General features: G+C 45.7%; 1 protein-coding gene across 5 annotated transcripts in view; it reads left to right on the forward strand.

Moving 5' to 3' along the window:
• The first annotated feature begins 3,307 nt into the window (after positions 1-3,307).
• KCTD15 (potassium channel tetramerization domain containing 15) overlaps positions 3,308-12,310 on the forward strand; it is a 43,122-nt gene continuing 34,119 nt past the window's right edge. Inside the window, exons 1-3 of one of the 5 annotated variants that reach the window (XM_082769744.1) lie at positions 4,293-4,851; positions 6,092-6,176; positions 10,365-10,540. In XM_082769744.1, coding sequence (XP_082625870.1) covers positions 6,165-6,176; positions 10,365-10,540 — 188 coding nt within the window. In that variant the 5' untranslated portion in view covers positions 4,293-4,851; positions 6,092-6,164. Of the gene's footprint in view, positions 3,382-4,292; positions 4,852-5,112; positions 5,312-5,335; positions 5,491-6,091; positions 6,177-8,882; positions 8,934-10,364; positions 10,541-12,310 lie in introns of those variants that run through there. The other 4 variants (XM_082769743.1, XM_082769745.1, XM_082769746.1 and 1 more) reach the window with 4 other exon arrangements.

Raw genomic sequence — 12,310 nt, forward strand, 5'->3', positions numbered from 1 at the left:
TGCTTAATATTTTCAGGTTTCTCACAAGAACAAACCTTTCCCGCCAGCTCAACGCATTCGTAACATCAGCCTTCCACACCTCTGCTTCTATCTTATTTTCGCTGGGGGAGGTGATGGTGCTAGTCACAGGACCTGTGGTGTGCCTGCTCTGCGCTCAGATGTGTTTCTCCCCATGTTTCTGCGGTCAGTCTTCTCCCTCCAGGAAACCAGACTAAAGGCAGTCACATCCATGAATCCTCACTGAAGGCAAAAAAATCACATAGGCTTTGCTGACTGAAGGCACACTGGAGTGTCCAGCAACTACTTCTGAGGCACCTATGTCTTACTCAAATCTTTGCCCCCCAAATAAAACTCCATCTAGAATACAGCTGTGCCTTAACTGTGATTGGGAAGAATATTAGTCTACATATAGATGTAGATTCCTTTTTTTTAATGGAACAAAAAACTAATTAAACCTGCTTTAAACATTCCATTAGATGATAGACTTTCTTATATGAAATGCCCACTGGGGCGTGAGGTGTTTCAGAGAGGATCAGGCAGTCTGGGGATTTCTTCCTTCAGTTTTTGCAGTTAGTGGGAACATCACCCTCACCACTGGGAAGCCAGGATCAACCTCCGGTTCAGATATGTAACAAGAGAAGTCCTGAAGTCAGGCTCAAACCTCAAGTTATGACACACACGGAAAAGAAAAAGCACTAAGAAAAAATGAGGTCTACCAAAATAAATTCATACAGGCCCTTGAAGAGCAGTACAGACTGGAAGTCGTTACGCTAATTCGTACATCATGGTGTAGAAGAGATTGATGTTATTTTTCAGTTCACAGTACCTTCTTTCACACAGACAATAGAATTAAACCTGATCTTTACTTTGTATGTAATTAGAAATGCATTTGTAACATTTTTTTGAAATCTAGGAAATTTCTATTCCTTGAAATTTGTATCTTTTTGTGATCCTGTCATCTTCTGTTCAATAAAAAATACACAAGGCAATAGTTTTGGAAAACACCAAAAAACGGAGAAAAATGACATGGGGTTCTTTTTGGACTTCTATTTCACAGTGTCTTAAGACTGTCAGGAAATTTTTGATCTGTTCATTAAAAAAGTTGAAATGAGCTCCGTAATAATTAGATAAAAAAAGAACAACAACCACACATTATGGAGTGGTTCTGCCCAATTCAGTTTTTAAGCATTTACACAGAATACAAACAACTGCTGATAAGAAAAAAATCCAAAGTATTTATTTTGAAGTATTTAGTATCTTAATAAACACATGCTGGGCATTTAGCCAAGAAGTTTTAAAACACCATGATGAGTTATAACTTAGCACTGTTCGTTATAATATCATACAATCATGCTCAGGAATCTTCTGTTATAAATTTTGTACTGCTTTATAAGGAGGATAATAGAGTTGTTGAGAAAATAAGTTATGTATGTTCACTTCTAACAGTATTTCTTCTTTTTTCGCTACACACTAGTTAATATTTTCCTTTGTACACTTCTTAATAGTTGAGCTCCAAGTGAAACTCTGGAAAACAACATTAGGATTCAAAATGAAGTGGAAGATTTTATTTTCAGGGTCACAAGTAGCATAGCGAGATTTCTCTCTTAAACAATGACACTTAGTATCTCTGTAGTTCTATGAATACTTTTGAAGTGTCATATTAAAACCAATCTCTTGGCCTTCAGGCAAAGAGAAGCAATTAGTCTTGGAGTTGTGAATAAATAAAAATCCATTTATATACCCGTCCTTGACATGTACCTTGCAAATCTTAGAAACTTCATCTAGTGGGAAAAGAAATGTTAAATCACGAACACCAATACTAATCATATTGCAATGTTGCTTCCTAAAACTGTTTAGTTTGTATCAATCTTTTAAGTATTAATTCATATGTATATATTCATACATATTGAAATACAACAACAGAAAGGCATTCGCACACTTGAGTGAGAAGAAAGAAAAGAGTGAGTGCATATAGAGCTATAATGCGCACTTTTATTATCCTTGGCATTAAGCTAGGCAAGAAAAAAATCAAAGCTCCCAAGTACATTGTTCTTTTCTAGATACTGTAAAAACAATCCTGCACAAGCTACGTACCACGCACGTGCCTCTTTCATCCCAAGTGCTCCTAAGTCTTCACTTTGGTCTGCAAGCAAACACAACAAATCTTTATTAGCCACGCATCCCATTACCGTGCGGCACAACTAAATGGTACCTGTCGCAGATGTGCTGGGATGAGTCAGGAAACAATTTCTACTTTTTCTCAGTGCAATATTTTTAGGTCTTCTCTTTCCTCCTTGCTTTGCCTCAGTGCAGAAGCATCCTATTTCTACGATGCTCTGCTTGCCGCTCAAGATTCTCCTATTTATTTATTTAGCAGTCAGTAGTTCACAGCAGAACGTAGTAGCCAAGTCCTCCCAAAGAGTTGCCTGCGCCCCTACAGAAACACTGAGCACAGCTGGGGCTGTGTGCCAGGTCACCGAGCCTCAGTGGATCTCGTCCTCCCCGTCCTCCACTTGTTGAGTGGAAATTTGGGAGATGAGGCCACTCAGGCTGCAGCCTGGTCGGGTGAGGAGGTGAGGCAGCTGTCTGGGGGCACGCTTCTGCTCGGAGGTCACTGCGGGATAAAATCCAGCCTCCTGTGCCGCTCGCTTGCAGAGAGTCACAGCCCACAGGTCAGAGGTGGGACGGTGACCCCGGCGAAGGATCACACCTGGGCCGGTGGGATGGTCAAGGAAAACAAATTTTAGTCTGTTCTGGATGCAAATCTCTCTGCTGACCTAGTTCTCATTCTCCTTTTCATTTCAGAAGCTCAGCTAAAAATCCATAAATTAAGGAAATTAACTGATGGAGCCTCCGGCATCTTTGTAAGCTATTTAAATCTTTAAATTTACAACATCTTCTGCATATATCAAGTAATTGAACTAACTGCAGGGATGTAACTTTAATGAGAAAATTTCCCTCTTCTCCTGTAGTTTGTACTCGAGAAAAAAAAAAAAAAAAAAAAGGCAAGCTACCCTTAGGAGCAAACTTTCTGTTTATTCCTGCCACGGAAGGTAACTTTACCCCCGCTCCCCGCGGCGGGGTCCCGCCTGCCTTCCCCGCGGCGGGGCGGCCCCGGGCCCCGCGGGGGGTGCGCGGAGGGGCGCGCAGCCCCCGCCCCGAGCCGGGCGGCCCCGCGCAGCGTTGCGTAACTCCCTGCGCGGCCGCGCTCGGCGGCTAGAAGGCGCTGCAGCCCCGCCGCCAACGGGACGCCCCTTCCGCGGCCGCGGTGCAGCCCGGCGGAGCCCCCCGCACCCCCCGTTTCTCCGCCTTAGCAGAGCGCAGCCCCGCGGGGACTCGCGGAAAGGCGCGGACACGGCCGGAGCTGAAAGTTGAAGGCGGGTGGGCTCTGCTTTAAAAAACATAACGTATATAATATATATATATATATATTTTTTAGGAAGGGGGGGGTGTCGCTTGCCCGCTCCCGTCCCCTCCGGGCGCGCTGCGCGCCCGCGGAGCCGCCCGCGGAGCCCCGCGCCATCGCGCCGTGCGCTCTAATTGAAATGGCGCTTTTGGCCGGGGGCGGGCTGCCAGGGCGCTCCGCAATAGCACAATGCATGTCGATAGACGTCATTTGGTTTTAATGGCCTACAGGAAATTTGGCGTTTACAATGCGAGACATTAGCAAAGGGTGAAAGGGAGGGGGAGGCAGGCGGGGGGGAGCGAGGGCTGGCAATAATTGCGGCCCCCCCGCCGCCCGGACCCCCTGTCTGCGCCCCGGCGGCGCTGGGGGCTGGGGGCCCGCCGTATTTTTTTTGATATATTTTATTTTTTATTATTTATTTTTGAACTTGATCTAGTTTATCAACAAGTGCAGAGTGGGTGCTACCCTAATTGTAACCGAGGAGCCGAGAGATGTGAGAAACGTGCCCTGCGTTACTTATTTGGGAGCCGAAAATTTATGCCTAGTCGAAAACGCCTGGGGAAATATTACATCAGACCAAATGACAATGATTAAAATCAGCTTTTTCCCCCCCTTTCGCCCCCCCTTTTTTTTTCCTCCTTCTTCTCTCCAGTAAGTCTGCTGAAGGACGTGACGGCGGCCCGAGCCCGAGCCTCCCCGGCCCCGGACCGTTATCCCCGGGCAGCGCCGGGCCGGCTGCGCGGGATTTGCGCGGAGCTCCGCGCCCCCCCCCTTCCCCCCTCCAAGCCCCGAGGGGCTCCGCGGGCGGCGGCGGCGCCGGGGGGCTCGGGTTGGGGCGCCCGCCGCCTTCCCGGCCCCATTCCGTTGTCAAGGGGTTGTGTTTGATTTTATTGGGGGGGTCGGGGGGGAATAAATGTGGGGACCTTCACCAAAAGGAGGGGAAAATATCCAATTTTCATCGCAAAATTAGCTAGGGCGAGAGCAAAGGGCTGAGCTAATTGTAGCCTAATCCTCTGCCCTGCAGGCGTTTGCAAAGCCCTGAGCAAGAATTCGCTTTTTTTCCTCCTCTTCTCCCTTCCCTCTGTTATTTAGAGACGGGATTATTGCCTTTCTTCTCATAACAGCCTCGGCAGTTTCATTTAAAGGCTTTTTCCCCCCCTCGCACACACACACACATCCGCGCACAGACAAAATAAATAGAAAGAAGCAAGGGGAAAAAAAAAAAAAAAAAAAACAAAACAGAGAGGGGGAGAGCGAGCGAGGAGAGAGCAGCTTTAAAAATCACAATAATCACAGCAGGATCCGAGCGGCAAAGACAGTAATAAAAGAAAAAAAAAAAAAAAAAAGAGAGAAAAAAAAAAAGAAAAAGCCAACCTAAACCCAGCCACACACAAACCCCAGCGAGCCCAAAAAGCCGAGGGGGGGCTCGCAGATCTCCGCTCAAGGTAAGCAACGCGGCGGCCGCTCCCGCGGTGCCCGGGCCGGGCCGGGGCGCGCCGTGCGTTCCTGCGCTGCGCATCGCGCTGCACCGCGCCTCTCCTCCTCTCTCTCCCCCCCCTCTTTTTTTTTTTTTTTTTTTTTTTTTTTTGGGAAACTGCCTCTTCTCCCAACTAACTCGGCTCCCGAGGAACAGCGAGCGGAGGGGCGTTTTTTTTTTTTCCCCTTTTTTTTTTTTTTTTTTTAAAGCTACAGGAGCCGTTCGCGAGCCTCCCCGCTTCGCTAGCGCTGCGTGGCCGTGTGTCCGTGCGTGTATGTTTTGTTTTGCTCCGCTCCGACATGGGCACCGCCGGCGGAGCCCCGCGGCCCGGGCTGCCCGCGCTGCCGCCCCCCCGGCCGCGGCTCTGAAGCCGGCCCGGCCCCGGCGCGGCGGCGGAGGCGGCGCGGTTCGCTCCGCGCCCTCGCACGGTACGAGGGGAGGGGGGGGGGGGGGGCAGCGCTGCGCGGGGTTTGCGCGGGGCTTGCGCGGGGGCGGCGGCCGGGCACAAAGGGAAGGCGGGCGACAATGGGGAGCGCTGCGCCTGGGAGCCGCGGGCGGGCTGTGAATGAAACTCTGGCGCCAGTGAGAGTGGAAGGCTCGGGCTGGGGTAGACTTCAAACCACTCTAGGCTATAGTTTGCATCGGGGCTGCTGCATGCGATGTGGCACACTTCTGCGAAATGAATGCGTTAGCCGGGCTAATGCTCGCCACCATTGGCTGCGCAGGGCTTGCATAGGAGCGGGGATTCGTGTTTTTTTTTTTTTTTTTTCCTCGCGTTCATCTAAGACATCTCCTTTCTTGTTATGTGGGAATAAGTAAAGGACGCCATGTTGTGCTTTTTTTATTTTTTTTTTTCGGGGGGGGGGGGAATTTCCCCTTCGGGCACGGGGTGCCCGCGGCAGGCACAGGCGCAAGTCCCGCGGGCGGGCGCGGTGCTGGCCGCAGGTCTCCGCGGGGCCGGGGGGTGAGGAGGCAGGGGGGACAGCGGAAAGCCTCGTCTTCTTCTCCCCCTTTTTTATTTCCTTTCGGTGAGGAGACCTCCAGAGGGAGCCCCCCCTCTCCTCTGCCCCCCCCGGAAAAGTTTTGGGCACGACCCGCTGTGTCACGGTGCCGGCGCGGAGGTGTGTGCGCGAATGTTTGCGGACTTTGAATCGCCGAGCCCCGGCGGGCGGAGGCGGCCAGTAACCCCATCCCTTCTTTGTCTTTAGGCTCGCTCCTCGCCGTAAACAATTGTCTCCGAGGGGCTCTGGAGGCAGACCCGAGCGGTCGCCGTGCGTGTTTATGGAGACAAAGGTAATCGCCCGCTCTGCGCCCCGGCCCCTCCGCCGGAGCCGGGCCCCGGCTCCGCACCCGCTCCCGGGGCCTCCGCGCCCGCTCCCGCAGCCCCGGGGCGGCCTCGGGCTCTGCCCCGGCGAGGTCGGGGCTGCGGGGAGGGCGGGGAGAGGCCCCCCTGCCCCCTGCTCCCCGCCTCGGTCCCGGGGCCCCCCCAGCTCCGGCGGCCGGGGGAAGCCAGCCGGCTGCGGCAGCGCCTTCAACCTGCAGCCCTCGGCTGGCGTCGCGAACGCGCACGAAGGAATTAAACTGCCCGAGTGAATAACAGCATTAGTTTCAATTAATTTTTATCCTGGCAACAATAAACTTTAGCAACAAAGCGCCTTTACATCCTTAATTAGCCTTGCTTCCCATCTGTAGTCTTTTAAGTGCCTGCTCCTTGATTTAACTTTGTCCCTCCTTCGGAGCTGCCTCCTTTTTCATTCCTTCCCCTTTTTTCTTGTTATCCCTTCCAGACTGCTGCTTGCTTCTCTCCTGCAACCTTTCACCTCCCTTGTCCCTATCTGTCTGCTCTGCTCTCTGCAGTTTATTTCTACTGTATTTTCCCAACATCAACAGCAGTATTGGTTACCATGGCCCCGAGCTATGTGCAGAGGTGGGAAAGCTTCATCCGCCCAAAAGTTCTTACACTTTTGAAGTCTTTCTTTTAGTAGGATCTGAAATGTATCATCTAGAGTGTGTATTAAATGAACAGTATTCCTGAAGGCTTTAGAGCAAGAAAGGCAACACCCTGGAAAATTCTGCAGTCTTTCAGCATTCTCTGCCCTAGGGTTATAGCCCTGGGCACGGAGCTGAATGGAGCTCTTACAACTGCCTTCTGTTTACCTTTTATGGTTAAAATAACAGCTTAGCAAAGAAGCAACTTCATGGAGAAACGATTCAGTGAAATCATCTCAAGCTGTAGCAGCATAGCTAGTTTAATCACCCCTAGAGAGCTGAACAACTGTGAGCACAATGGGACACAAAATCATTTTGTGTGTAAATGAGCATGGCATTGTGATTATTTCACTTTGCATGGGCAAATAGTTTTTACAAGCAGTACTTATGCAGTTAGCTTAGAAAGGCAGAAAAAGATAAGCTGGCTCTGAAAGATCTTGGTGTGTAATGTTTGAAAAACTAAATATTCAGATAATTTGGGAATCAGGCTCTATTGATTTTGCCTTCAGCAGGTTCCTGTGTTACTTATTAGAGCGGGGTTATTGCCTGTGCCACTAGTTGGGATGCTGTATCCTGTTGTAGGCAACTAAAGAGCAGGGATTATTTTACATGGTTTAATAAATGAAGTTTGTTAGTGTTTCTGCAATATTTACCCTTAAGGTTTTAATTTTCACATCAGTATTAGAAAATATGTGCATAAAGACTTTCACTGGATAAATACATTTAGGATTTCGCTTTGTGCATAAAATAAGTGCATTACTCGGTGTGATGAATTTTATCTGCGTTTTACATTAAGAAGAGGAAGGAGTCATTAGTAGGGTTATGGTACCTTAAGAAATACGGGATGTTTATTTTGTTGGAGCACTATGAGTCTTTTCAATGTCCTTAACGCAGTATTCAACAATTATGGCCCTTGATAATTTGCTCCTACAAAATGACTGAACTCCGCAACTTTAATAAACACGGCGGGCTCCTTTTTTAATGCCAATGCTCTCCAAGCAGGGGAAAAGCCCATCTTTTAATTCCCCTTCTCCTCCCCTCCCCCCAAAAGCCAGTAGCATCCTCAGTAAGTATGAAAAGCCATAAAAGTTTGAGAACTATTTTAGCTTTCCAGTGATTTTCTATAATTAAGTGTTTTTTCAACACATGCTCTAGCTGAGAGATGCCAAAAGCAGAGGATTGTTCAAAAGGTCCCTCCAGTGAATAGTATAAATTAAATATCTACTGTGTGAGTATGGCCTCACTGAGAATCTCAGACTCTTTACAGATCAAGGAATTTACTGGTATACTAACATTAAACAAAATCCTAAGATAGCAGCAGTGTTTAAATATGCACAAATAGATTCAGATCACTTGATCTTTAGCTATCTCTGCATATTTTAAAACTGAAGTCTGTATTTCAAGACAAACGGTTAAATACAAGACTCGTTTACAGAGGACTGGAAGCCCTTTGATTTCATTTGGAAATTGTAACAAGGGGTGCAGATGAGTCCTAATTAGGCACTTCTTTTGTGAAACTGCGTGAGATGTCTTTCTAAGGCAGCTCTGTACCGCGCGAGGTCTGTACCTTTATCATTAGTGATAATAGTTAGGGTCTGAACAAAGACAGGGTTGACATTCAGCCTGTGTCTCCTGACCCTTTCATTTAAGTGAAGGAGCAGAGAATGAACATGAGTTTGCAGTGCTCTTTGGTAAGAGGAAAAAAAAGTCTTTGTGTTGGCAGACAGCTGAGGCACCCACAGATTAGTAAACACATCGCTAAAATACTGCAGGTACTTGCATACTAAGTTGTTTTTAAAAGTTAGTTCTCCTATGTATGCTGTACGATGCATTTAGTACAGCTTGCCCACAACAGGCTCTTGTGGGAAACGAGCAAGCAACATCTTCAGTCATGAAAGGATTCAATCACTTTCCTTGAAGGTGGTGCTGTAGTAAAAATGTTAATGCCCAATTTCACATCGACTGACACACAAGTCCTAGGACAGAGTTGGTATTTGCTTCGCGTTCAGTGCAGATGTCCATTCTGCCTCCGAAGAGAAAAGGATGTGGATTCACAATGGGGTGATGTATTGCTGCGCTGTAGATGCAGGAAATCCTTAGGAGCTAAACTAGATGAAATGCAGTAAATGGAGATGTTGTGATGACTTTATGAAGCTGTCCAGATGTGTTAGGATTTTTCAGTTCCTTTCTGTATAGCTCAGATTTTTATTTTTGCTTTATGAAGAATGTTGCTAATTGTATGCTCGTTGAGTGGCGTAGCCAGGCACCTTGTGCAAAATACTTACTGCTAAGAGAAAGGCGAGACCACCTTCAGATTTTTAAGAAACATTGTCAAAGTAACGTGGGAGAAACGGGAATTCACTTTGTAATTCTGTATGTAAAGTGCTTGTCAGATGTAAGGAAGAGTCTGGATGTTTGGTAGCATGCTTGCAAAACAAAATACCAAGAAAATTAGATTATATTCAGAAATGTCTTCAGCCATAATGCTTTACATATGTTGCTTTACCCATAAGGGGGAGAATGGATGGACATTTTCATGAACTTTTACAGAAGGTTTTTTGCTCTTTGGCATGTATGCTATCTATACTGATTTAACTGAAATTAGCTTTAAGACACACGTTTAATGCAGAATAAGCTGTGCTTTTCCTCCTGAAGAGAACTGAGGAATTTTCTTTTGCTTTGGTAGTCCTTTTCATGTGTAAAACATTTAAGTATTTTTTGCTTAGTACATCAGCTGAAGATTTTGGACTCGATTCAGTAATTTCACTCGTTTTCAAATGTTTTTAGTGCAGTAAGCATTAGGTGGGTTGTTGAATTTGTAATTTCATGTGCCAGGCTGTGTAGCAATTTCTAACGGTTCTTGTCATGAAAACACAGGTCAGTTTATGTATCTTTCTGTTTTCACTGCTTCTGGGTATTAATTGCATTCAGTTTGAAAGCTTATTAGTTCTTTATATCTAATATTAAGGCTTAACTAAAAATTATCCATTTATTTTGCAATTATTGAAAATAAAACACAAAATTGATCTTAGTTTGATGTGAAATTTACTACATGTATAAACTAAATGCCTTAGGTACTGAGGAAGTCACTAATTTAGAGGTGTCTCGTTACTGAGACAAACTTGCAAAAACCCCTGAATCCCAATTCACAAATTGGTTATTCGTTTGTCAGGGGATATTTCACATCTAACACATAAGCCTGCGACCTTTAATTAGAATTTTGCAGTTTGTTTTATGCCCCTTGAGGCTGACACCTTGAAAAATTTTTTTCTTGATTTCTTATTGCTAATAAGCATCTTTCTCTTCCCCTCTGGTACTTTGAAGAAAATGATGCAAATACACTTAATTACAGTGGTGGCAATAATTTGTTAGCTGAATATGTGATCAGGCAGATGCAAAAATGATCTGATTAGATCTGTGATCACACTGGAAATAAAGGCAAAACACTGCTACATTTAAGAGAAACTGTTCTTTTTTGTCCTCCGTTTCCAGGAGGGAAGAAGCATGTCCCGTCTGTCTCTAACACGGTCCCCAGTTTCTCCTCTGGCTGCTCAAGGAATTCCTCTCCCCGCTCAACTCACCAAGTCGAACGCTCCTGTGCACATCGATGTAGGAGGACACATGTACACCAGCAGCCTGGCTACCCTGACGAAGTACCCGGACTCCAGGTAAGACCTCTGTGCTTTCAGGCTCTCTGCCTCTTTCTGTTCATCGCATGGAAATACGCATGTACCTGTGTGGAACATTGCAGTGTGAAATACGATTTATTATATGTTCACCACTTATGAATAATTCAGTTTCCGATTTATACATTAACTTCACTGGGGTTGTATAGAAAAAAACGCCTGTACAATTTATGTATTATTTAGAGAGCCTATTCATTTTCTCTTTCAACGTCTTCAGCACTGTAGCGCTACGTGTGAAGCACCTGTTGGTGTGCCTGTCCTGGATTATTTCCAATTATACCCAGTGACTTCGTTCTTTCAGATGTAGAAAAAAATCCTTTTTATTTTCCTTCTTTTGGGAGAACAGAACAGCTCGGTTACACAGGGACTGATGGATGCTTCTGTCGGCCAGCAGAAATCCTAAACTCAGGCATAGCTTGGTGCCTCTGTGGCAGCAGGTACGTCCCGTGGGCAGTGGCCAGTGTACCTGCTCTGTGTGCTTGTAGCCACAGATTAGATGGAGTTTGTGTGGTTAAGGGCAGCTGATTAGTACTGAACGTGTTAATGGTGTGCCTGGCAAGAGGGATTCGGTTCTGGCCAATATTGCAGGGGGGACTCCAGATATGTCAAATTATGAACAGAGGTGGCATGAAAATATTGGTATTTACGAGACAGTCTCATTAATACTTGCCCAGGTCCCAGTCCTGTGGGGTACTGGGCACTATGGCAGATGGGGCATGCTGGGCAGCATCAGGCCTGCAGTGGTAATATGGAAGGGATCACTGCAGGGTTGAAACATTTTAATTGGAATAGTGTATTAAGACACACTTGATTTTGATTTACAGTTACGATCAATAAAGAGATTCAGCTTTTTGTCATTCAGGCTGTTCATTCTTCGGAAGGCTAAGAGCCTTGTATGCGACCATCAGAAGCTGTAGGTAGCTGTGCAGTATCAGGGTGCCTGTCAGACTGCTTAAAGCAGGCACTATGGACTTAAAAGAAAACCAGAGCTCAGGACAGCAGATTTAGATGTTGGAGGTTTTGCTACCTTCATGGCCAGTGTTTTCACAAAGGGACAGATTATTTTATTTTTTGCTATAGACAACCCATATAAAGGTATAAATGTATTTGAAGATTTCTCCTTTAAAAGAACTAAGGTTTCTTTTTGGCACAGATTTGGCAGGTTCCCAAGCAATAAATGACATTTATGGAGACACCTTGAAAATCTCTGATGTCATAAAGCACACAGCTGTGATCTCATGCCAAGGAGACATAGCTGCTAACATTGTCTATGGAAAAAAAAAAACAATTATTAAAATACCTATATTTTATGGTTAGGCCAAAACAATATAATTTTTCAGGACAGATTCCGTTTAATGATGTTTGTGTGGTAGTTCTTTGATCACAGAGAAGAAATCTGTTCAGTGGGGAGAGATTTATAACAGAGAAGCAGACAAAGGCTTCATAGTATAAAAAATAGAGAGAAGATTCAGCAGTTGTGATGGAACAGCACATCTGTTTCTTCAGTTTAAAATATCACTGCTGACACTATTTTTAAAATATGCCCATATCAGACTTGCTTAATAAAAACTTCATTTATGTAAGTTTTAGGAAAATATACATAAATTCATAGATTTTATTCAGAGAGAACAGGGTACTGGTTTCAAACCTTTTTTTCTTCCCTTTTTGCTAAATTCCGTAAGTGTATTCCCTCAGGTTTTGTGCTTTTATTTAAGCTAAAAGTACAAAACTGTGACCAGATCATGTGCTGCC

This window comes from Aythya marila, assembly GCF_965140915.1.
Source record: "Aythya marila genome assembly, chromosome: 12".
NCBI classification, from domain to species: Eukaryota; Metazoa; Chordata; class Aves; order Anseriformes; family Anatidae; genus Aythya; species Aythya marila.